The 27862-nt window shown below is 35.1% G+C and overlaps 2 protein-coding genes and 1 long non-coding RNA gene across 3 annotated transcripts in view; 2 read left to right on the forward strand and 1 right to left on the reverse strand.

Moving 5' to 3' along the window:
- Nucleotides 1-27862, reverse strand: part of LOC101714214 (olfactory receptor 7E24-like) — a 237541-nt gene that overhangs the window by 142570 nt on the left and 67109 nt on the right. The window lies entirely within an intron of this gene.
- The window catches only part of LOC147828504 (uncharacterized), a 157292-nt gene that overhangs the window by 63953 nt on the left and 65477 nt on the right, over nt 1-27862 (forward strand). The gene's annotated exons all lie outside the window — the stretch shown is intronic.
- On the forward strand, nt 14081-20046 carry LOC106008729 (olfactory receptor 7E24-like). Its single transcript, XM_087209752.1, has one exon. It carries the CDS (start codon nt 14081-14083, stop codon nt 15008-15010), a length of 930 nt encoding a protein of 309 aa, XP_087065878.1. The 3' UTR covers nt 15011-20046.

The following is a 27862-nucleotide window of genomic DNA, read 5'->3' on the forward strand; positions in this document are numbered from 1 at the left end:
GTAGAACTCTTGAAGACATTCACATAGAAAAAGACTTGATGAACAATACCTCAGTAGCACAGGAAGTAGCAGAAAGAATCACCAACTGGGATCTCATCTTATTAAAAAGCTTCTGCACTGCAAGAGAAACCACCAACAGAGCTAAGAGACAACCTACAATGTGGGAATAAAAGTTTAGCAGCTGTACCTCGGACAAAGGACTACTATCTAGAATATATAAAGAACTGAAAAAAATATTAGACCTCCCCAAATTCAAAGACCCAATTCAAAACTGGGCATATGAAATGAATATATATTTCTCAGATAAAGAAATAAAAAGAACAAATAAATATGTGAAAAAATGTTCAACATCACTGGTCATTTGAGAAATGAAGATGAAAACAATACTGAGATTCTACTTCTCTCCAAGAAAGAAGAAATTATCCAATAACAAATGCTCACGGAGGTGTCTGGAGAAAGGAACCCTTCTCCATTGTTGGTGGGAATGCAGACTCTTGCAACCACTGTGGAAATCAGTACGGAGGTACCTCAAAGTACTAGGGCTAGAGGTCCCATTTGACTCAGCTATTCCCCTGCTGGGTATCTTCCCAAAAGAATTAAAAGAATCATACCACTGTGATATATGTGCACCCATGTTTATAGTGGCACATTTCATAATAGCAAAAGCTTGGAAACAGCCCATGTGCCCATCACCTGGAAATTGGATAAAGAAGATGTGGGGTTTTTTTTTTTAATAAAGTGGAATACTACTCAGTTATAAAACATGAGAAACTAGAGACATTTATAGCTAAATGGATGAATATTGAGGACATACTCTTAAGTGAAATAAATAGATCACATGTGTAAATACCAAATAGTTTCTCCAATGTGAGAACCTGAAAGTGTAAATAAGGATGAAAATGATTAAAATGAATAATTGATAATTTGAAATAGGAGGAAAAGGTCCAAAGGTGCAGGGGAAGTGGGAGGGGACAGGGAAAGAAAAGAAGGGAAAGGAAAAATTATGAGAGAAGAAAAAGATGGAAAAAAGTCTATGTAAATAGGCAAGAGTGAAGGGGCTGTATGGTCCACAGGTAATTGGGGAAAAAGAAGAACCAAGATTCATCATGTACAGGTACAAGAACCCAATGATGAATATAAACATATTGTATACCTAACATGTAGCAATAAAAGAGTTTAAGCAAAAAAAAAAAAAAAAGAATTGGAAACAATCAAAGTGCCCATCTTGCTCCTAGCAAACTACACCATGGCACACTTTAAACACTCTTTCTCCATACCTCCCTCCTTGCTACTTTCTACAATCTCTGTGAACTATCATACTACTCTCAAATTCCATGAGATCAACTTTTTACCTTCCATACATGAATGATGTCATGTGGTATTTGTTTTTGTGTCTGACTTATTTTACTTAACATAACAACTTCCAGATACATCCTTTTTATCTCATATGACAAAATGATGTCCTTTTTATGACTAAATAGTATTCCATTGTGTGAAGCTCCCCTGCTCCATATTTTTCATCCATTGACCCATAGAGGCATGCTTAGGTTGTCTAATTCTTGATGCTTGTGAGTAGTTCTGCAATAAACATGGGAATGCAGGTTTCTCTCCAACAGATTGATGTCATTTCTTTTGTAGCTCTATTTTTAATTTTTATAAAAAATATCCATACTGGTTTCCACTGAAGAAAGGCTGTTTTTTTTATCCTATTTGTATAAGTCACCTCCCATCACTTCTTCAGCATTCTCATGGTGGACAAGGATCACTAGATTTATTGCACTCAATGAATGGGGCTTACACATGGGCATGAGAACCAGGAGATTCTTATGAGAACCATCGTGTACTGGGAGAAGCCTAGCTGCTATCCCTCTCATCTTCTGCCAGAAATGTGAGTTTAAAGTACATTCAAGTCATATTTTTCTACATTTTAGCATAGTCCTCAATTCAGCACACCACCATCTCAAGAAATATTTCCTTGAGACAAATCAACAAGTGGAAAGAATTTCCTGAGCACTGGGTACACCTACAGGCATATCCCAGCTTCTCCTGGAATTGCTCCTATGAGGTGCTATGAGGTACCCTCCTGTTTGCTACACCAGAACAGCCCCACCATCAAAATCATGCAACCCACATTCCAAATCCAAATGTCCTCTCTGATCCTGTTTTTCCTCCAAAGAAGGAAATCACCTAGTTTCAGAATATATTTTCTTTAGATTTATTTATAATCTCAGTTTTTGAATACTTTAATAAAATGTACCTGCTGCTATTTTGTTGTGGTGCCACAATGCCTATAATCACAGGACACTGGGAGGCTGAGGCAAGATGATCAAATATTTGAGCCCTTCCTGGGCAATAAAAAGTAAAAAAGAGCTGTAGATGTAGCTCAGTGTGAAAACCCTGGGTTCAATCCCAAATACTGTTAATAAAAATAACAATGATAATATTAATGGCTTCTGTTTATTGGTTTCTTTCTCATGGATAATGTGGCTTTCATTGAATAGCAGTCTCTTGAAATTAATTATCATATGTATAGAACTGTGTTGAAGAAAACAAAATTTGGAAGTTGTCTTTACTTGTTTCAAAGAGAAGTTCATTAAATTCCTAATCAAAATGGATATGTGAGAAAGTCTGCTGTTTAGGTGAATGCAGGTGACAGAGGAGACTGTTAGAAGAAACCAATTGATAGTATTTGTAGAGATAAATATGAAAGCCAGAGGCTTTGTGTTGAGACATTTACAATGCTTGAATCATACAAACTTCATTACTAAACTGAAGTCAATCCATATTAGGTACACAATAGAAATATTATGATTATAGGCAACAATTTAATGTAAAAATTGAAATAAGTAGATGTTTTTATATCCCCAAATCTCAAAGAACCCAAGTCTTCCAAAACACAGCGAAATATGGTCCAAGGAATAAATTAAATCTTCAACAACTGACTATCAAATCTTTCTTTAATGGAGAACGATGGCTCATTTGGAAACAAATTCAAAATAACCACCTGGTCCTGATGCAGTGGCACACAGTGTATCCAAACACTCTGGGAGCCTGAAGCAGAAGGATCACAAGTTCACACCCATCCTGGTCAACATAGTAATTTAGCAAGATGTAGCTCAGTGCAAGTGACCTGGATTTGATCCAGAGTACAACAAAATGAGAATAAAAATAACCATGGTCAATGAGCTAGAAAACATAGACAGGAAATAAAATCAGGAAAGTGATGCATGAATGAAACAAGGATATTAACAGAAACATAAAATATTAAAAAGAAAAAATTTGAAGTTGAATACATTTGAAATTGAAATATTCAATAGACTCTTCATAGCAAACTCTATCATGTAAAAGGAAGTATCAGTGAACTTAAGGACAAGATAATTAAAATTATTAATCAATTAAGCAGCAGAAAATGAAATAAAGAAAAGTGAAGATATCTCAACAGAGTTTCAGGATATCATTGAGCTGAAATGTTTTCATTATGGGAGTTCCAGAAGGAGAAGAGAGAAAAGGAAACAGCAAATTTTAAAAATAATGAAACTTGGAAATTCTCAAATTTAAAGAAGTGGATACAAGTGTTCAAAAATCTGAATAAACTGCAAATATCATAAATTCAAACCACATTTACCCATATTATAGTCAAAACATCAAAAGTTTCAGAAATCCTGAAAGCAAAAAAGGAAAAGCAACACATTATATACCTTGAAGGTATATAAAAGTGTATCAACAAATTTCTCAGTGAAATTAAAGGTTCCCTAAAAATGCTCAGGTTAAGGATTACAAGTTCAAGGACAGCCTGGACAGTTTAGTGAGGCTCTGTCTCAAAATAAAGGATTTAAAAGGCTGGAAACATACCTGCCAAAAAAGATGCAATTTTTTTTTATTTTTTAGAATTATTTTCTTTATTAGTACAGGCTTTTAGTATAAAATGTTTACATTCTTTGTGTAGAGTTGGTACATGTACATAATACATCTTACTTCCTGTTTTCATCCCCTTTCCTTTCCCCTACCCCACTCCATCCATACCTTGATCATCTTCTTTTTTGTACATGTTTGCAGTACAGGATGTTTAAATTACTTATGTGGAGTTGGTATGTGTACATACCACATCTTAGTTCCTTTTTTATCCCCATTCCCTTACTCCCTTCCCTTTTTCCTACATCTCTTGGTCCCCTTTCACTTTGAGAAAGATCTATTTCCCTATTCCCTATTATCTAGCTTTTATTTCACTCTTTATTTATACTTTGGATTTTCCGTAAAAGATCAACCATGCAATATTTAAACTTGTGTGTCTGATTTATCTCATTTAACATTATTGTCTCAAAGTGCACACATTTTTCTGCAAATGACTCAAACTTATCTTAATAACAGAGTAGTACTCCATTGTATATGAAAACCACATTTTCTTTGTCCATGCATCTGTTGATGGACATATAGATAGGCCACTTCCAAGATTTAGCTATTATGAATTGTGCTGCTATAAAGATGGGTATGCACATATCACTGTAATATGATGTCTTCAGCTCTTTCAGGAAGATATCTACTTTAAGGGTACTTTTAAAAGACTTTATCTTCTAGTGTGCTTGAATGATTAACAATAAGCTACAGAAGGCCCTATAGGTATAATAGGATTCAGGAATGTACAAATGCAATGAATACAGAATGCTCCAACAATCTCATTAAAGACAGGCCAAAAAACGAATATTTAGATATGAAACATGAAGGAGAATGAAAGCTATAAGAGCTAAAACATGCTGTGAAGAATGAGGTGAGATTTTCTAGTCTTTCCAACATTCACTGCAAATGAAATCAGACTGTCTTTCTGAGGGGCCTCCATGTGGCTCTCTTGATGTCTCTGTTTCTTAGGCTGCAAATGAATGGGTTAAACATGTGGTGACTACAGTGTGCACTACTGAGGCCACTGAAAACTTCCTTGGAGAAATTGAGACAGTTGAACTGAGATACACCCCAAGCCCTGTCCCATAAAATAAGCAAACCACAGAGGTGAGACCCACAGAAGGAGAAGGTTTTATCCTTCCCACCTGATGGTGGGACTCTTAGAATGGAGGAAAAATTTTATAGTAGGAGAAGAGGATTCTTGAGATGGGAAAAAAACCAGAGATGTTACCCACAAAGTACATGACTACATTATTGATGAAGGTGTCAGAACAGGCAAGGTTGAGGACTTGTGAAGGGTAACAAAAAAATGAGAAACTTTCACATTATTAAAGTACATAAATTGTTACAGGGTTGAATTATGCATCTGGGAGACCAAAAGGCTGATGAGATCTGACATCAAAACCAACAAGCCACAGAGATGAGTGTTCATAATTATCTGGTAGTGCAAGGGGTGACAGATAGCCACAAAGCAGTCATAGCCATCACACTTAAGAGCAGACTATCCAAACATCCAAACAGCATAAAAAAAGGATATCTGTGTCAGGCATCCTGCATAGGAGATGACTGTTGTGAGTTTGGGTGTCCATGATCTTGGGACAATAGTAGAGGTAATAGGAGATTACCTTACTCTGTAATCGGATGTCCACAATCATATTTAGGACTGCTGTGGAGATGAAACCGATGTCAGCCAAAGACAGGTTGGAGAGGAAGAAATACATGGGGCTGTGGAGGCGGGAGTCTGAGATGATGGCCAAGATGATGAGCAGGTTTCTGAGAACCGTGACCAGGTACATGGACAGGAATAGTCCAAAGACAATGGAGTGGACATCTGAATCCTATGAGAGACCCATGAGATGGAATTCTGAGAACTGTGTTAGATTTTGTACCATTATATTGCTTGGAGAACTTTTAATAAAAGAAAAATTGTTAAGAAAAATAAAAAAGAAAGAATAATTTAACCACTTAATAGTTCACCCCAAGTGTCAATTGGGGAGCACATTTGTTTACAATTCATAATTTGAACATTGTAATATAAGTCTGAAAGCATGCAAGAACCAGTATTAAGTCTATAAACAGTATGTTAAAAATATTGCACATTAACAAAACATGAGAGAACAATTATAATTACATTCCTCATTTGTGTAATTGGTCACAGTGTCAGGGTTGGTATTTATAACTACCTTTTTCTACTACCCATTATGCATTTCCATGGCCTTCAGCAAACACCTCAGCAGGTCTCTTTCTTTTCCTGGTGGGGTGGCCTGTACCTTTATTCCTGAAGGTTCTGGACCAACTGCCATCCTGCCTATTTCCTATTGACTTTAAAACAGGGCCTGGTAATAGGAGGTGCCTTAAGGTTTCTCTTACACTTCTTTGTTTTTTTTTCCTTCATTGTGGAGTAATATTCCAATTTTCTCATGATAGTCCAGATCAATTACCCCTGTCAATACCATGTTTTCTTTCTTTCTTTCTTTCTTTCTTTCTTTCTTTCTTTCTTTCTTTCTTTCTTTCTTTCTTTCTTTTTTTCATTTTCTTCTTTTTTTCTTTCCTTTTTCTTCTTTACTCAGGAGCATGAGGAGCCCAAACTGACCAGGGGAAATCCTAGCTTCCAGTTAAAAGGACTCATTGTGCTTGCTGGTACAAGCCTGCCCCGCCCCCCACTAAGACTTCTAGGCCAGCAGAGGATAAAGTCATGGAAACAGGAAGCAAAAATCTTGCTAGTGGCTCACTAGGTGCTCTTTATCTTGGAAATTTATTATTTATCCATCAATTTTGAAAGATAATTTTGTAGGATATATCAGTCTAGGTTGGAACTTGTTTTCTTTAAGTGCATGAAACATTTTATTCCAAGCTCGTTTTGCCTTTAAGATTTATACTGAGAAGTCTCCTCTAATTCTAATGGGGTTACCTTTATAAACAATTCATAGTTTTTTTCTGTAACAGGTTTTAAGATTCTGTTCTTTTGTCAGATTTCTGTTATTTTAAATACTATTTTATATGGAATGATTTTTTTCCCTGATCATTACTTGCTATGTAGTTCATGGTCTCTCTGTAATTCATGCTGGCCTCAAACTCAGGGTGATGTTCCTGTCTCAGCCTCTTGAGTGCTGGGATTATAGGCATGTATCACAACTGGCTCTTCCAGGGTAAGCTCTTGATATTTTGTCAAAGTTCAGATTACTTAATGTGTTTGGGATATTTTCTTTATCTTTTATTCTGTTCCATTTATCTGCATATCCTTTTCTTCCCATTCCAGTTTATTTTTACTACTATAGTTTTATAATTTAACTTTAAATCTGAGCTCTGGATGCCTCTTGATTTGTGTTTGATTTTCCCTCCCAGACAGCTTTTGCTATTCTGGATTTCTCTGATTCCATATAAATTTTCAGAGAGGTTGTTGTTGTTGTATGATGAATGCTGTTGCCCTTTTGATTTGAATTGCATTAAATCTATATACCCATTTTGGTAGTATGACGGTTTTGACACTATTCATTCATTCTTCCTATCCAGCAACAGGGGGTATCTTCCTCTTTTTTGATATCTCCTCCAATCTCCTTTTTCAGAATACTATAATCTTTTTACAATTTCTTTAGTGATTTTTTTTCTTTTCCCTTCCTTTCCTCCTTCCTTTCTTTTTTCCTTCCTTTTATTTATTCTTTCTTATATGTCACATATGCTGAGAAAGTATGTGTTATTTTGCTTTTAAAAATAAGTAGTATAAACACAGAGGGTTGCAGATATTTACATCCCTTGTCGATATTGTAGCAGTACAATATACAGCACAAAATGTGTATTTCTTGACTTCTACAGTCTTTCTTACTAGAGTAATTTAGAATGTCATTCTCAACACGATATAAGATATGTTATTATTTATCTTGAAAACATTACTAGGTGGAACTTTGTGATATTTTGATGTTCTATATTAAGAAAAAAATTTACATGAACATGACTGATTTATATGATAATTACTGATATTTTATTGAGACAAAATATGTAGGTGATTAATAGTAAAATGGTACATGCATTGATTATGAAGGTCACACAACTATTCTTTTCCCATATATTGGATAGAAAGTCTCTCTTGAATGTTGTGGAGAAAGAATTTTGCAGAGATTTATCAAAATAAAGTTAGAAACTAAATTATATCCCTCTATCATACAATACTATAGGTGAGTTAAAGGATTTGAAGTACAGCTGTATGGATTTCAAAGAGAGTTGAATCTGCATAATGATGCAAACTAACACATTTTAAAAGCAATAAGGATGGTAATGTACACTTAAATGAGCTTTAGGTACTTGGGGGCAAGTTATGGTACATATATAAATATTGATGTAAACATTGAGAGCATAGGAATACACTAAATTTTCTGAGTTCAAGTGATGTTTCATAAGGCTAATGGTTACTTATTAAGTTTTGTAATAAGACTGCCAATCTTCTTGTACTCTCATTGGTGTTTCAACTCCTTCCTCCTTTTATATTAACTTCCTTCTCCTATCATACACTCTCAAATGTCTCACCTTCCATTCTTCTTTACACCAATGCTGTCAACAAAATGCATTTTTATTTTTTCTTTCTCTTCTTTCACTCTTTCATTGTGTATTGATTTTAGAAAAAGCTGGGGTTAGCAGTATGTTAGTACTAGGGTCCTTTATTTTGTCAGTTCTTATTAAGTTTTAATTGGGAACATTTGCAAAAGATAAAAGTCCTTTAATTTATGTACAAAAACAGCCAAGCAGTTTTGCCATTGGTAATATGGGGAAAATAATTACTTTAAACATTGTTTCAAAAAATCTAAAAAATTATTTAAATTGAATAGAATATTGATTGTCAATCTCATTCATCAATTTATGTGATATGGTGTATCCATATACCATTACATAAACCCAAAATTATTTTAATCAAAATATCTGCATCTGAAGTCCTCAGTTTTCATTTATTAAATAAAAATTGAGACCCATTCCTTTAAGTAGATCATGGCATCTAGAAAAAGTGAACTGATTTTGCATCTCATTATTGTCAAAGAACCAATTAACAGTTTGCAAGTGTAAATATTTAATATTTGCTTTATCACCAAGTTCTTTGTATCCACATGATTCCATTCTCCTACATCCCTCTGAGTGAAATCAGAAAATCTAGTGTAGCCTGGTATGAGCAATAGCTCAGATTCCTATGCTCTTACTATCACACAATACCTACTCGGCTCTTTCAAAAGTAATTTCAGACAATAGGAGAAAAAAAGGTACACACAAAAAGACAAAATAAGCAGTCCTTTCAAAATGCAGTATAAATTTTCAGTTTTGAAAGTGAAAATATTCTGCATTTATACAATGTTCAGTGTTTCAAAGCAATGTGAATGTAATTAAAGTCATTGAAGTGCATACTTAATGTGGTTTAATTGTGAGGTTTTTCTTATGTGTACATGATTACAAAATGAAATAAATGTAAATGGACAATTATAAATAATACATAAATAACAGAAGTGGTTTGGACATACCAGGTTTACCTGAGTAAAGGAAGAAACTCTGTGGACAATTATTTTCCTATGATCTCCTTCTTCCAATAGGTTAGGACGTCCTTAGAGATTGGGATGGCATAGACCATTGTGGCTAATTATGTGCCTGTGCATTGAACCTACAAAGTCATACAGTAGTCAATAATTAGCTTGTGCCTCCAACCCTTCAGTTTGATGACTTCAGTCCTGTGAATCCCATGCCTGTGTCTCAGCCTCTGTGGTTGTCTGCATCAGGAAGATCCTATCTGACTTTGCATTAATTTCAGTATTGAAGACAGAGACTGAGGCTTCACTGGGCAGCAGACATAGCAGGATCTTTGGGTCTGCTCTCCTTGACTATGAACCAGCAGAGAAAGAGTATCATCCAGTAAGTGCAGAGGTAAGTCATTGATATGGGAAGGATCCTTGAAATGTTGCTTCATTATCACAAGGACAAATATGACAGGGTATCTAGATGGGAAAGTACAAATATGAAAAATATCTGTTATGTGAAATGGATATTTTATATTCTTAGCTTTGATGAAGAAAGCAGAATGATTGTTTCAAATTTGCTTTCTACACACACCATTTGTAATTCATATTGGAGTGTCACTCATATTAGCAAAAATGTGTTCTTCTGCAGTTTCTTAAGCACTCCAAAAGGAGGAAGAAGATGATAATAAAGATGTTGAAGTGTAGGATAGTAACAATTATTAACTTGTTTTGAGGGCTTGCTATATTCCAGGCACTGAGCAATGTGTTCTATGCAGCCAGTTTCATTTCATGTGCTTTGTCTTCCTGGAATTGTAAGTGTCCACACCATTACTGCTTAAAGAAAATGGAAAGGGAGGACCAGTATTTAGCTCAGTGGTACCCTGCCTGCCTTGCATACACAAGGTCCTGAGTTTGATCCCCGGTAACAAAAAAAGAAAAGAAAAGAAAATGGAAAGGACTGTTGTTTTAATGAAATCTTCAGTAGGTTATTAAGTAGAAATATGTTACGTCACATTTGAATTTGGCTGTGTGATTATAGAGACAGGGCATTATGTAAAGAGTAATCCTGGCAACCATGTCACTTCCCTGTCACTTCAGGAAGGGACACTTGCTCACCTCATTCTTCCTTTTTGGGGGTTCCTGATAGATTCCAGAGCAGTGGGTGTCACCTATTACATCTACCAGAGGATGGACAGGTATAGATCACAAGCAAAGATCATAGTGTACATTTCATAATTCATATTATTTTCCTCTCACCACTGCAAGATACTCTTGCAGTTTCATTCTTTCACACAAACTCAAATGGGGCTGTCAAGCCCCCCCTGTATTTCCATTTAGGATATGAGTTAAAAATGTAACTTACATGTGCCTTGTGGTTAAGACCTCTGAACAACTGCTTCAAGTTTTTTGTAGATTGGGAAACAATGAAAAGAATTAGTGCATTGGACAAGATATGTCAATTTATTTTTAATTTTCAGGTCTATTTCTTGTTTCTGTTGAGCAGCAAATATTTTTAAAATTTCTGAGGTAGCATTGTCATTAGTGTTGATTTCTAGTTGCAACAACTGCACAAAAGATTATGGAGATATGGAGTGTTCCATGGGGTTAATGTACATGAAGTTAGAGCAAAATAAAATTTAGTTATCATTATAATTAATTATAAGGATAACCCTTATACCAATTATGTCCTGTGAACTTAGTTACTCTTTTCCTCTTTCCATAGCGGGACATTTTATTTTTGTCTTTGTGTATTTATATGCATATGTTTGTAGAGGAATCATGTACAGTCCTTTATATCTTTACTGATTCCCTAGAGCCTAAGGCTTGTTTGTCAAGAGAAGGCATGAAAAATAACATCTGTTAATTGAATGGACATTTCCTCAGGTCCAAGTGCTTGTACTTATTCAGCATGATGCTTGCCACATTCCCATCTTCATGTTTTTCTTTTCACAAATGTTCTATAGATGAAAAGACAAAATAATAGCTGTCTTTTTCTCTGTCATGAACATGTATAATCCATCTCATTGCATCTACATCCATTATTCAAAAACAAAGCAGAGATACTCATAATAGATTTAAAAAGGCACAAAGAGAAGGGAAAAAGTGAATGGTATACCGCACTCTAAGATGCATTATAGAACTTCATATCACTCCAGGCACTGGTGCCATTGGAATATAGTTACTGTTTTCATCAGTAAAGTTCCTACAGACATAATGATATAATTCTGTATTTTAAAAACAAAAACTTACAGTGGCCGCCTACTTGTATTCCAAACTTCCTTTAGTTGCCACACACATGAAGATGAGTGTTGTTCTCTTTATTTTCCACAAGCTTTGTGAGCATGGAGAGGAGGACAAATTCACACACACCGTACATGTTGCAGCAGATCAATGAAAGGGAACTAAAGTGTTAATTTCTCAAGTTCCATTCTAGGGCCCTGTCATCCACTGCAGCAAAATGTATATGTTATTTCTCCAAGATGTTGAAAATCTTTTGTGTATTATCTTAAAAAGTTAATTACTGGAAGACTCCAAGGATACTTTGAAGTTTTACCTCAAGAACAAGAGATTGTAAATGATTAAGACTGACTTTTCTGGAAAAAATAGTAAAAATTTTCATATATTATCTGTTGGAAATCAAAGTATTTCTCACCAATATATTATACTGTATACATATCTTAGCTTGATGGAGAGGAAGAGAGGCAGAAGATTGTTAAACAGATTGCCATAATAATAAACTTACAATTTATATGAAGTTTCCCCAAGTAATGATTTTCATTAGTCAATGAAGACTTAAGACCTCCTGTGTGTAAAAGATTCTCCATTTCAGAGGCAATAAATGCTGTGTTCTACACAACTTACATAAGCTTTAGGTACTTTTTATGTGAGTTTCTAAAAACTACTGTGGATTCATAAATCAATATTTACCTGAAAATATTGACAGGAAAATCTACTCATGAAATTCATGACAACAAATTCCTTGGAGAGGAATTTTGTGAGTAAGAAAATAGAATTATAGAGAGATACCAACAATTCAAATTGTATTGGTGATAGTTCAGATCTCTAAAAATATTAATTGTGGTGAAAACATTAATGTATCTTTAAATATAAACATATAGAGAAGTAATATTAATGGAGCACTTTCTGAATGTCAGGAAATATTCTAAAACTGTGGTGCTCAACTCTAGGGTAAATAGTAACCAAAAAATAAAATATATAGGTAATATGATAAACTTATTGGTCTGAGTCTAGAATGTGTGGATACTTAAATATATCTCTAGGGTATATGTATGTGTATTAGAGTCACCAGAGATTCAAATTAAATATTTTCAAATACTTTCTTACACCAACTATATAAGGTAGGTGATTGTTATCCCCATTTTACAGATAAGGGGGTATTACATTATTTAGAGGTATGTTTACAGTATTTCATGTACTTTTGCTTTTGGAGGTGTGTTCCAGGTGTATTAATATTATTTCATGTTTCCCTATTTGGCTTTTTTCACAATTGAATTATAGTGTGACCCGAAAATACACAGGGTCAAATTTTCTTCCAGGTAACTAAACTAAGAAAAATGAAAATCATGTATCATGAAAGATTGAATCAAAAACACTGTCAATAAGAATTAGCAACATTTGAAGTTAGCCTTGGCTTTGGGATGTTTTGTGTTTCAAATTCTCTCACAGTCATAACAGGATTTATGACTAGAAAAATAATTAAGCATATTAGCATGCTGGTGTAGAATATGGGATCAAGAAAAAGAGCAAATCACTGTCTTCCATGGTAGATATTTAGTGATATTGTAGGAAGTGATTAAAATAAATCTGTATAAAATTTAAAATGTCAAATATGCTTCTTATAGCTTACTATTCTTTTTTCTTTTTTCTTTTTTTTGGTACCAGGGGTCAAACTCAGGTCCTTGTGCTTGCACAGAAGGTGGGGAATCCATTGAGCTAAATCCCCAGCCCATCTTACTATTCTTAATTATTGAAAAGTACAGCATGTGCTAATGCCACATCCATAATTATTATGTCATAAAATTATACATATCCATTTCAACTTGCTTATTCAAATTTGAGTTCACCATAGATGTATATAGGAGTTATATATTAAAACATTTATGAACAACAAAGACTACAGGAGCTCTACATCCTTGAAAAATGAGCCTCACAAACCTAAAGAATGATGAAAAATTCCTCGGAGTTACCTGGCTCAACACTTTGTACTTTGATTATCAACAATGAACTTTAAGGTTCAGACCATGCAAACCTAGATATTATAGTAAATATAGATGACTTATGTAAAGGAATTTAAGAATAGGGTATATTTGAATGCTTCTTAACTTTCTTTTGTTAAATTTTTAAAATTTTAAAAAACTTTAATAGGATTATCTGTTCATTTTTTAAGAGTTAGGAGTATTTCATTGAGATCATAGAATTATGAACTCTCATGTTCTAACTTTGTAAACTAGAATGCAAGGGAGGAATGCAGAGAACAAGGTAGATAATGAATAGCCTAATAATGAAAATGTTCTTGAGAATAGAGTTTTCACTATGGAGAAATAGGGCTAAAAGTTTTATATACCACATGGAATATTTTGCATACAAAATATGCACTTATTGCATACAGAGAGCTGTATGTCCTATTTATTGCTTTCATTTTTTCCACTTAATTTTTGTAAAGGTATTGAAGCATTATGGAACCACATAATCTAACCTCTATCTCAGAATTTCATCTCATTGGTTTCTTAGAGGACCCAGACTTGCAGCCTTTCCTCCTTGGACTCTTCCTGTCCATGTACCTGGTCACTGTGCTTGGGAACCTGCTCATCATCCTGGCCATCAGGTCTGACTCCCACCTCCACACCCCTATGTACTTCTTCCTCTCCAACCTGTCTTTTGTTGACATCTATTTCATCTCCACTACAGTCCCAAAGATGATTGTAGACATCCTAACTCACAGTAGGGTCATCTCCTATGTGGGCTGCCTGACACAGATGTCTCTTTTTATGATATTAATATCTATGGATGACATGCTTTTGATTGTGATGGCCTATGACCGGTTTGTGGCCATCTGTCACCCCATGCACTATGCAGTCATTATGAACCCTCATCTATGTGTCTTATTACTTTTGCTTTCTGTCTTTATTAGCCTTTTGGACACCCAGCTGCACAATTTAGTTGCCTTACAAATTACCTGCTTCAAGGATGTGGAAATTGCTAATTTCTTCTGTCATCCTTCTCAAGTTTTTAACCTTTCATGTTCTGATACCTTAATCAAAACTATTGTCACATATTTTGGTGGTGCCATATTTGGCTTTATTCCCATGTTAGGGATCCTTTTCTCTTACTATAAAATTGTTTCTTCCATTCTCAAAATACCATCATCTAGTGGGAGGTACAAAGCCTTTTGTACCTGTAGTTCTCACCTGTCAGTTGTTTGCTTATTTTATGGGACAGCTATTGGAACTTACATTGGTTCAGCTGAGTCATATTCTCCCAGCAAAGGCATGGTGGCCTCACTGATGTACACTGTGGTCACACCTATGCTGAATCCCTTCATCTACAGCCTGAGGAACAGGGACATTAGCAGGACACTAAAGAGGCTCCACAGTTGGAGAGTTTAATCCCAGGATATTTGGCATTCATTTGGAATGGAGGTTTGAAAATATACACCCCAAATTCATCTATAAATACTATCTCTTTGGTCACATTAGCTCAGACTTGGTGTTTCATTTTAGAGTCATGGCTCATTGGGTGATGGTGGAAATTAGTGTTTTTCATATGAGTACAAAGTTTCAGGTGGGAAAATAATAATTTTCTGAAGATGGGTATGAGTAATGTCTGCACAAAAATAATGTCATTGATGTTATCCAACTGTGCTTAAAGTTAGTTAAAATGACACAATTTTAATTAAAAATGAACATATTTACATCTTACCACAATGAATGATGGAAATAAAATTTTGAGAACTTTTTTCTCAGGACAGGGTCTTACTATATAGTTCACCTTGGCCTTAATGTGGATAATTCACATCAGTGCCCACCTGGCTGCACACCTGGTCACATTATTTTAGACATTTTGTGTTTCATATTAGAGTCATGGTTGATTGAGTGATAGTGGAATTTAGGATTTTTCATATGAGTACAAAGTTTCAATTGGGAAGATAATAATTTTCTAAAGATGAGTAAGAGTAATGTTTGGACAAAAAGATACTGTCAATGTTATCAACTGTGCTTAAAGTTAGTTAAAATGAAACATTTAGTTATTTATATCTTACCAGAATAAACAATAAAAATAAAATTTTGAGGACATTTCCCTCACTCACCATGTAACTCATTCTTGCCTTGAGCTCATGATGATCCTCCAGCCTCACCCTCCCAAGTGCTGATATTACAAGGGTGCTCTTTCAGTTCCAGTCAGAGACTTTATTTTTTTAAGGAATAAATTACCAAATAGTACACTTGAAATTCCTCCTGAATAAAGGAAGAACCCAGTGTCTTTTCTGGACATCCATTTTCTTTTTTTTCATCAACTTCCATTTAATTTTAGAAGTTAGAAATGGCAATAGCATGGTTCAATTTAGGTAGTTATTAATGGTGTGCATTGAGACTCTAAGGTCATAAAATAGTTCATACTCATCCATTCCTACATTCTTTCATTTTGATTGTTCCATTCCATTTGGCACAATTGCTAGTTATTCTCATGGTTTTCTTAAATAGAAAGACCATATCTGACACGGTTGATTCCTTAAAATCACTAAGAGCTCTCTCTAGTATTCAGGGTACTGAGTGGTGTGGGATTCATAGTTTTTGGTAGAACCCAGTAGAGCCACAACATTACTCAGTAAGTGTTGAGGGAGACAATGGGTGGAGAAAGGATTATCATAACCATTGTTTCCCATGATGAACACATATATGAAAGTGGTTAGTGAGACAGGCTGATTGGATTGTCGATAGTATTACCTGAGTACTTTGAAGTTTACACTTGATTTGCATGGAGGAATAAACATTTCAGTTGTTTTTTCTTTATTCCCACACTGTTTCTGCTCCCCAAAATACATCTAATCCATGGTTGTACATTTTGGCTGTCTATAAACTGCTTACTCAACATTGCAGAAGGATTACAAGTGTAATGATGAGGATGATCGCAGTATTATGAACCAATATTGAGGGATTTTTAAATGGGATCATCTCACTTCTGTGTTCCTGTAAATTGGTTCATTTTATCTGTATAGTGTTATTCAAGGATAAGCTCTTATATTATTTTAAGAGTAAAAAAGGTAGTACAGTGTTTTGTTTTGTCAATTACAGGCTGTTGGGTAGAAAAGAAGGAAGATGTGCTTACATAAGGCTCTGTGATAACACACACAGGGCATGGTGCCAGGCAAATTCCATATACAGAGTTCCTTTGACAATCCAAGCACCCATCTCTCTTCCCTGCCTCTCCAGGAAGGGACTCCTTTCTCATCATGCTCTACTCTTTGGAGTCCCAAGTGGATCACTGGAGAAAGGAGAGGTGACACCTACTGCATCCACTCTAGGGAGGATTTCTGAGATCAGAGGCAAACATCAAAGATAGGAGGCACCACAATGATTAGAACTGAACTCGTTCTTGTTCTACACTCCAGACTTTTCTGGAATCCCTCCACATTCTCCTCCAAACTCTTATTCATTCTTTTCAATATCAAGAAGATAAATAAACTCAGGGTTTGATTTGATTCTTGCTAAGGAAACTGGAAAGAGTTTAACATTCCTCAGACAAAAGTGTGATGCAGACCTCTGAACCTCTGGTGGAAATATTCTGCTGGTTTGAAAACATAGAAAAACGTTTGTGGGGGACCGACAATTTAATTTTGAATCCTGTCTCTATTCTTTATTTCTGTAACATATGGCAGGTTATTCATAACTCTGAGACTCAACATTGTCATTGAAGTTTATTTCTAGTTGGTACAACTGTATAGTGTATAGGTTAAATAGATAATGAATGCTCCTGTTATTAATAGGTAATAGATGTATAATATGATCCTAAATGTGATTTAGATATTCTGAATAAAACTAATGATATAGTGCACAATTTCACACCATTCAAACAAAATAAGTGGGATCTATAGTTGTTTTCATTTTTCTATTTGAGACTGTTTTTTGGTATTTGTAGAATGATAGGCATGTATTTGGAAAAGATTGACTGGCTTTCATTTCTGACTCCTCAAATCCTATCTCAGTCCTGGTATGCAAGAGAATAAAACAGTAAAGTTTTCTGTTAAACACTGAATAGACCCTTCCTTGGCTCACAATAAGTGAATATAATCACTGCAGCTACTACAGACTGATACTTTCCTACCTGCACTTTCATTTCTGTTAGAGATGAAACTCTAACATGGCACTAGAAACAAGGTAAAAGAGTTCTTGTTTGTGTCTATATTATGAACACATGGTGCCTGAATCTTCATTTAGCAAATGCTACAACATTAAATTATTCAAAGATCATGAGAAAGATCTTCATTGGTGTAAAACTAAAATATTCATAAAGAGGACAGGGTAATATTGTGAATGGGGTTAAGGAACATTTTAGTGTTTTTCATCCTTTCACACCCCAGTGCCTGTTCACAGTTCTATCTAGCAATAAACATGCTACTTGTATGAAGATAGAGTACTCTATTTAAGCAAGACTATAATAACTAAATATTTAAATTCCAAATTTCCTTTAAGTGCACAAATGTTGTGAAGCTGGGTAATTCCATCCATACTGCCAACAAGGAGTAACAGTTAAGAGAGGTGGATAGATTTAAACACTGTACATTAGTAACAGGTCAGTGATACATGTCTAAAATACTAATTTCCTAACTCTAATTCCAGATTCCAATTTTCTCTAATGGAGCCAAGTGGAAAATTTTCCTATGCAAGATGATATATCTTGATCAGGAATCATGCAGGGATTATTACTAGACAAACCTTATTGGTTTTTATTGAAAAAAATATGTGATCAGTTGTAAAATTCAGCATACCTCAGTTGTTGGACTTCAAACACAGTCTCTACCCACATACTATCTGATAATTTTCTTTTGTATGATGTGATGAGAAGCATAAGTATGTTGAAAGAATATTGTAATAATGCACTAACAAATTATATCACATCCTTTTCTGTAATAAAGCAGTGAATCAGTGAAAGCATTTAAAGTGGCTTCACAGAGAGACTTAAATCTACCTGTGTATGTAACTACTATATTTCAGGGCAATAGTTGTTGTGTTCTTCACACCTTAGAAGATCATGATATAATCTTAATATAAATTATTTTTAAAATTTTCATTGTCAGTAAATCCATGTTAAGTATATTTTAGGTGTGTGTGATGGTTAACCATTTTGTCAACTTAAGTAAGAAGTGTCCAACTGATTGGCTTAGCATAGTTCATGTTGTGACTGAATGGATTGAATGAAAAGTAAAGACCCATCCTGGGTGTAAGTGGTTCTACCCAATAGCCTCAATAAAATTTAAAAAAGGAAAGAAGAAAGAAGATTCACTCTATTTTTTGCAGAGGACTGCCAGTTTTTTTCCCTTTATCAAATCTGTTTTTTAATGATCCCTGACTGATACAGATTTTGTACTAGGAATGGCTTCAAAGAAACAAAATTGTAATAATGCAGTTCTTTAATGGCTTTAGGGATTCCTGGAGTTAACTCTCAAATTTGATGAGACCAAAAGAGGCCAAAGTCTCTCTTTCTGATAATGTGTAGAGTATTGATAGTCCTTGGTGTAAACTCTTTAAAGTGATATACCATGTAGATTTATTTGATTATCCTAATTCACCACTTGAGAAATATAAGTAATTTAGTGACTCCATATATGACACTTTAGGATACTTTTTGCAGCAGTGAGAAATATAATGCTGTTGTCTGGTTGGTTGTCATCTCTGAATAAACTCATGGAGGAAAATAATGGATGCAAAACATGCATAGAAAATCTCAACTCTTCTAAATGTGAGAACAAATTAATGAAGAAAAATAAAGAAGTCAAAGATTCAAATTCACAGCTCCATATGCACATAAAGACTCTAAAAGTTTCTAAGTGTGTCCTAGAAGAGACTATTCCCTCCTTTAGCCACATGGCTGAGATTGCAGAAATCCAAACACAGGCCCTCATAATTCAATTGGCTGAACTACAGCATAAACTTAACACTCAGCCTCAAAGATTATCTGAAGTAAATGTGAAAACAATAATGTGAAAAGAATGGGATCCCATAAATTGGGGTGGAGATGTTTTGGAGCATCCCGGGGAGGCTGGGACATTGAGCTCTTAGTTTCTAGTGAGATTATTGCAGAGGAAGAGATTTCATCACCCACAGTGGTGGAGGCAAATTTGTCCTCAATTCCAGACATTCTCTCTTCACATTGGTCATTTCTGTAATTTGTGAATTGTATGCAGTTTTTTATTTCATGTATTTCTGTCTGATATCTCAAAGATTCTATCTTTGATGAATTTGTCATTAATGTTTTGAACTGATTTGGTCAGCTCTTCCATTTTTTTACTTATTTCCCCCATATACACTTTGGGCAATTGAGTAATAGTTTTGTGAGCTTTTAGTTCATTTCCTCTTTAAACACATCTAGTTTTCTAATCTCTTCTATAAACTTTTTTGTAGCATCCCACTATCTGATATTTGCCTTTCTGTCCATTTGTGCCCCCCGATCTACCTTAGGAGAGTTGGGAGATCTTGAGGGTCTTTTGTTGCCTTGGTTTCTCATGTTCCTATATATGTGTGTATCCATTTTGTTCATTTATGACCAACCCAGAAATACACATATTGGCACAGAGAAAAATCCACTTGTCAGCCACTATTATGTTACCTTGGTTATAGTAGAAATTTCAGTGGCAACAATGGCATCATATGTCGACTGGATATTGACAAACCCTAGGAAATACTTATGAACATCCCATAACCAGAAAAAAGAGCACTGTAATTTTAGTGAAGACAATCAGACCACCAATATATTGCTCTATACTACTTCAGACCACTAATTTTTGTTGGATGCGGACAGCAGTGCCAGAGTTCAAACATACCACTAGACTTGGTGCCTTTTCTCTCATGATTACTGGTCCTCTGCCAATTTCACCATAGAGCAAAATAAGGATCACCTGGGATCCCCTGCAAGACATGGAATCAGACTACCAAGATCACAGAACCTGTATACTGTATACTGTATACTGTATACTGTTACCAAAATGGTAAATTGTGTAGTAGTCAGAGAAGCCTCAAAAAATAAGAGAACAAGAAAAGACCATCTAGCACCTACGAGATGACACTAAAATGACCAGTCTACATCTAAGTGGAGTTATAGAAAAGCTAGAAGGTAATATAGATGTCATTATTAATATGTTTACAGAAACTGTAGCAGAAAAATTCCCAAATATAACAGTTCTACATACAAATAAGTGAGGCATCCAGAACACCAAACAATTATATTGAAATAAGAATCCCACTAAGACATATTCTTATTAAATTGCCAGGTAGAAAACAAAATGAACAAAATGAAAATTTTTAAATTAGAGGAAAACAAAAAAATACCGATAAAAGTAAACTCATTAGAATTACAGTAAACTTCTCAACACAAGCCTTAAAGGCCAGAAGAGCTTGGAGTGAAGTATTTCAATGCATAAGGCCAAACAACTTCCAACCCAGATTAACATAACCAAAAAAGCCTCCAAAGGAAGCTTTAGGACCTTTTGTGTAAAAGATCAGTTCCAAAGATATATGCCTGTGAAACCAGCACTCCAGAAAATACTCAAGTATATTTTAGATGAATCCACAAAACCAATAAAGTTAAAAACGAAGAAGAAATGAAGATAGCAAGCCAGGTCAATGGATAAACAGCAGTTAAAAATCACTGTTTGTTTCATTTCCACCATGGTTCCATAGATAATTGTGGACTTCAACCTCAGAGTAGAGTAATCCCCTAAGTGTTCTGTTTAATAAAGGTATCTTCTTCTCACCATTGGATGTATGGATGTCATGCTTCTGACTGTCATGGCCTATGATCAGTTTGTGGCCCTCTGTAACCCATAAAGTTACTCAGCCATTAGAAACTATTGCCTTTATGGAGTTGCAGTATTGAGTTTTAATTTTGCTTATTTTTTGGACTTCTATAAGCATAATTTTATTGTTCTAAAGCTTACCTACTAGAAAGGTTCCTAATTTGTTATGTACACTGCCCTCCTCCTTAATCTTCTTTATTTGGACAACTTCCTCAGTACTATAGTAAAGTATTGATGATAACATATTCTTTTGCCCCTCAAACTTATGGGTTATTTTCTCATCTTAAAAATTGTTTCATGACTACAAAATCATCATTTGATAGAAAAAATTATATTTGCTCTACTTTTGAGTCCTGAGTGTCAGTTGCTTGCTTACTTTGTGAAACAAGTGTTAAAGAATATATTGTCTTGCCAATGTACAATGTAGAAAAAACTTTTACTGGTGTTCCTCAGACAAAGGTCTACTATCTAGAATATATAAAGAACTCAAAAAAATCAGACCCCCCAAATACAAAGATCCAATTCAAACATAGGCATCTGAAATGAGCAGACATTTCTCAGACAGCAAAGTAAAAGAAGCTAATAAACATATGAAAAAATGTTCAACATCACTGGTCATTTAAGAGTTGTAGATGAAAACAGCACTGAGATTCCACCTCACCCCAGAAAGAATGGCTGCTATCAATAACAATAACAATAACAAATGCTGGCGAGGCTGTAGGGAGAAAGGAACCCTTCTTTATTGTCAGTGGGAGTGCAGAGTGGTGCAAACACTGTGGGAATCAATATGGTGATACCTCAAACAACTAGGATTAGAAGTCCCATTTCACCCAGCTATTCCTTTGCTGGGTATTTTCACAAAAGAATTAAAAGCATCACACCACAGTGATATATTTACAGGGGCACAGTTTGTAATAGCTAAAACTTGGAAGTAGCCCAATTGCCCATTAACTGGAGACTGGATAAAGAAGATGTTTTTTTCTTTTAATAAAAGGAGTACTACTCAGCCATAAAGAATGAGAAGCTAGAGACCTTTATAGCTAAGTGGATGCACATTGAGGCCATACTCTTAAGTGAAATAAATAGGACACATGTATAAATACTGAATAGTTTCTCTGGTGTGAAAAACTAAAAGTGTAAATAAGGATGAAAATGTATAATTGATATTCTGTAATAAGAAGAAAAGGTCTAAAGAAGTAGGGGAAGTGGGGGAGTAGGGGAAAGGAAAAGAAAAAATATGAGAAAAGTAAAAAAATGGAAACAAAATCTTTGTAAATAGGGAAGGGTGGAGGTGGTGGAGGGAAGACAGGGGAATGGGGAAATAATAAGAACCAATATATGTCAAGTAAAGGGACAAGATCCCAATGATGAACATAACTGTATTGTACACCTAAAATGTACCAATAAACAGTGAAAAATATATTGTGTCAACTTTATTAAATTTTACCAGAACTGTGACAGCCATCACAGTGATGTGTACAATGGCCACCACTATGTTGAATCCCTTCACAGCCTGAGTAACAAGTTAAATATAAGTAGACTGGGGAGACTACAGCAGAACAGTAAATCTCAGGACTTCCTGACTTTTTTGATATATTAGTATGATAATTCCATGGATTTAATTTTGTAGTGTAATGCCGGGAGGATGAAGAGCGAATTTAAAGTTGAATGTAAATTTTCAGTTTGGAAAATGAAAAATTCTTGAATCTATATGACATCGAGTGACTCACAGCAATATTAAAGTATATTGATCATGGTTCAAAGTGTTATTCTATTATGTGTGTTTTACTTTAAATATGAAAAAAAGGCAAATCACCATTTTAAAAGTGTGTATAAGTGACAGAAATGATTAGGACAAACCAGCTTTATCTGAGTAGATGAAGAACCCCAAATCTCTTGTGGACACTTATATTCCTTTTATCTCCTTCTTCCATTAGTGCTTGGAATTCCTTAGAGATTGAGATGGCATGGACCAATTGGGCTAATTATGAGCCAGCTCTGTGCACTAAACCCACAAGGTCACAGAGTAGTCAATAATTGACCTGGAGCCCTTTAGTGACTCCATTCCTGTGTCCAGCTCCATTCCTGTGTCCCAGACTCTATTGTTGTCTGTACTATGAAGCTCCTTTGTGGCTTTGTATTAATTTCAATCCCAAAGACAGAGACTGAGCCTTCACTGGGCAGCAGACATAAGAGGTTCTTTGGATCTGCTCTCCTTGACTATGGGACAACAGGGAAACAGCTTTACCCTGTAAGTGCAAAGGAACCTCATTGATATGAGAAATATAATAAAAATTATTATTTTCTTATCCTGAGGAGAAGCATGACATTTTTGATGTTCAGGTTGAGGGTACATATATGAAAAATAGCAGTTATAAGGAATAGAAATTTTATGACCTTATTTGTAATGGGGAAAGAAGAATTATTATTTCAAATTTGCTCTCTATACCCTCTGTTTCTACTTCCGTTGATGTCTCAACCATAATAGCAGAAAATGTGCCCTAGCAGTGTCTCCTAAGTGTTCTAAAAGGATTATAAAGGTGAAGATCAGGATATAGAGGAAAACAGTTACTGTAACATCATGAACTGGATTTGAGGGCTTCCTGTCTTCCAGACACTGAGCAATTTAGTCTATGTGTCCTGTTTTATTTCATGTTCTCTGTCTTCCTGGGGTTATATTTGCTCACATTGTTATTTTTTTTTAATTTTCCCCCATTAACTTTATTGGTACATTTTAGGTATAAAATACAGTTACATTCATCATTGGGATCTTGTACCATTACATGAGTCTCTTGGTTCTTATTTTTTGTCCCCTTCCCTTGCCCTCCTTTCACCCATCCACCCTTCCCTATTTGCAAAGACCTTGTTTCCATTTTTTTCCTCTTTGCATATTTTTTCCTTTCCCTTTTTTCCCTTCCCCTACCCTTCCCAATTCACCTGCTCTTTTAGGCCTTTTCTTCCTGTTACACAATGTCAGTTATACATTCTTTAAATTACAATATTAAGATCTAGGAGACATTACCACAGATTTTACAGAATTTAAAAAGATATAGAAAGCATATTACAAAAATCTTTTTGGAAATAAATTTGACAACTTCTAAGAAGTACATTGGAAGACAAATTAATGAAACTAACTCTGGAGGAAATATAAAATTTGAATAGCACCTATTAAAGAAAGTATATTCCTAGCTTGAAAACCTACCTATATGACAACAGCAGGCTCATAAACATTTTAACTGATAAATTATATCAAACAGAAAGAAGGAACACTTCCCTCATTTTAGGAAATCAACATTGTGCTAATCCTAAAATTGGATAAAGAAAATAGAAGAAAAAAGTATGAACATAGATAGAAATTTGTTTAACAAAACAAACTCTTAGAAGCCAGATCTGGCAGTATGTAGAAAGTGGTTTTCTTATAGGGATGCCAGTGTTGCTACACCATTGGAAGATCCACCCCCAAAAGTCATCATTTTAACAGAGGAAAGGAGAAAGCCATATGATCTTGCCACTAGTTGGAGAAAGAGTATTGGAGTAAATTCTACAGCTGTTCATAGTAAAAGCTATCAGGAGACCAGAAGTAGAAGAGAACCTTCTCAACGGATCAAAGACATGTACTCCATACTTCCAACAAAATCTCCTTCTATGAATGGAGATGACACAATGCTTTCTCCCTAAAGTGGGGAACAAGGGTATGTATGAGTACACTTCATCTGTCCATTAGACTTTGAAACATAGGTCTAAACCAAAATAGTCTGGCAATAAAATGACACAACTAGGATAGGATTGGCATTGCAGAAGCAAAATCTTTATAGGTAGATGAAATGATCATCTACAGAGAAAATACTAAGAAATCTCTAGGAGCCCCTAGAACTTGTACTTGAATTTAGCAGGATTAGAAAACACAAGGAATATATAAAAATTCAGGTCTGTGTATACTTGCTATAAATGAAGAATTGAATATTGAAATTTAAAAGTTATGTAGGAGTACAAAGGACCCAGAAAAGCCAAAAACAAAAACAAAAACAGTGTTGGAAGACATTTAGCATCCAATTTTGAGACTTCTCCTAAAGCTACAATAATCAAGACAGTGTTGGTATAAGGAAAGACATATAGATCATTTGAATAAAACAGAGAATCTAGAAATAGAACCACACATATATGGTCCATCGAGTTTTGAAAAATTATTTAACATTAACATTTTATAGAATATAAACTTGATTCAAGAGCTGAGGAAGAGATAATGTCTTCAGCAAACACCACTAGAACACCTGGTATCTGTATATAAAAAATTAACCTCAACCCTTTTTTTCCATAGATGAAAATAACTTGAAGGGATCTATGAAGCTAAATAAGAAAGCCTAAAAGTATAAAACTTTAAGAAGAAATTATAAGGGAAAATATTTTTGAATTCAGGGTAGGCAAGAACTACCTAGTATACAAAAATCATGATGTCTAAAAGAAAAAGAATTGATAAATGAGATTCCATCAAAATTTAGAACTTTAAATGACTTCATTAAAATGAAAAGTAGTCCTTAAACAGACCATATTTACAATGCATATAACCTATGAGCAGAATATATAAAGAATTCTTAGAGCTCATTAATAGACAACCCAAGTAAAATGTAGACATAAGAAGATGATAGCTAGAATAGAACAAGGAATGTTGAGCAATTCTAGAATCAAAAAAATACTAATCAGTACAATAATAAGATTGAATTATACACTCATTAGGGAGATGAAGTCAAAAGCTTTAAAAGCCTTGTCATGACTTTTTGTTTTTGTTGGATTCTCCCCCTTTGTGTTTAATTTGTCACGCCCAATGGATTCATTCTGCTGGGTTTCCTGGGGTTGTGATCTTCATTGTCTTTTCCTAGGGTATTGTCTAAATTTTTTTGAAGTGCTGGTTTAGTATTCATAAAGCTCCTGAGGTGCTCTTTATCATGAAAGTATCTTATTTCTCCATCAATTTTGAAAGAGAGTTTTGCAGGGTACATCAATCTGGGTTGGAGGCTGTTTTCCTTTAGGGCTTGAAATACATCACTCCAAGCTCTTCTTGCCTTGAGGGTTTGCATTGAGAAGTCTGCTGTGATTCTGATGGGCTTTCCTTTGTATGTGATATATTTCTTTTCTCTGACTGCTTGTAGAATTTTATTCTTCTGTTGGATTTCTGGAATCCTAACTATTATATGCCTATGTGTAGATTTTTTTGATTAAGGCTAGCTGGAGTCCTGTATGCCTCACTTATCTGTATGTCAAGTTCTTTTCCCCTCCTTGGGAAGTTTTCTGCCATCACTTCTGTGAACAGTTTTTTTATGTCATCTGCACTCTCTCCTCTTTCTTCATTGACTCCAATCAGTCTTATGTTATTCTTCTTTGCATAGTCTAGCAGCTGCTGGATTGATTTCTCAAGTTCCCTTACAATTTTAAAGCAATTTTTCTTTTCCCCCTCACTAATTGCAATCTTGTCTTCTATATGTGAAATTCTATCCTCACATTGGTTCATTCTGCTGTGCAGACTTTCCATGGAGTTTTTAATCTCTTGGAAATGTGTTTGTATCTGTTTTATGGATTCCATTTGTTTCCTATGTTGGGATTCCATCATGTTCCTCAGATCCTCTATTTTTTTATCTGTGTCCTCTCTAGATTTATTAATCATGTCTTACACCCTGAGCACAATCTTTGCTGTTATCTGAGTAATTATTTCTGATTTCATTTTTCCCAGATCCTCTTTTGTTGCCAGTTCAGAGAGTCCAAGTGGTTGAATATCAGATTGTTCCATCTCGTTTCCCTTTGGGGTTGCTGTAGGTGATCTGGAAGTCTGTTTTTGAGGCTTGTTTATGTGTCTCCTCATTTCCACGGGGGGAGGGGGTGCTTCTGGTGTCCACTCGGCTCACCTTCTCTGCCCTAGGAGCTTGGGATGGCAGCGGGGGAGCTTCCTTCCAGGTGCTGGGACCAGCTGAGCTTCACTGCCCTAGAAGCCTGGGATGGAGTCAGGGGAGCTTCCTCACTTCTTCACTCTTTCATTCGGATACAGAACCAGGAGCCTGTCATTCAGCAAGTCTGGTCCTCTCACATTGTTATTGCTTGTAAAAAAAAAAAACAAAAAACCGGAAGAACCTGTCATTATAATGGAACCTGCATTATGTTGTTATGTAGAAAAATTACTTGGTGGAATTGGGTTGCTTGATTACAAACACAATGTAATTCTGTTAGGTTGCCTGTTGGGAAAAACAGACAATTCTCTGTCACTTCAGGAGAACCCCCTTACTCATTTTGCCCTTACTGTTAGAGTTTTATGAAAGCTCACAGAGCAGAACAGTGATTGGCCTCAGCTGCATCCATCATAGAGCTATGGATGGCAGGGAAAGATCTGAGAGAGCACTCCTTTGAGCATTCAGCACATATTTCTCTTCTGACACCACTGTAGGATATTTTTGAGATTCCC

Source organism: Heterocephalus glaber, unplaced genomic scaffold, assembly GCF_053883595.1.
Source record: "Heterocephalus glaber isolate CG9 unplaced genomic scaffold, H.glaber_assembly_v1.0 deba00001060, whole genome shotgun sequence".
Classification (NCBI taxonomy): Eukaryota; Metazoa; Chordata; class Mammalia; order Rodentia; family Bathyergidae; genus Heterocephalus; species Heterocephalus glaber.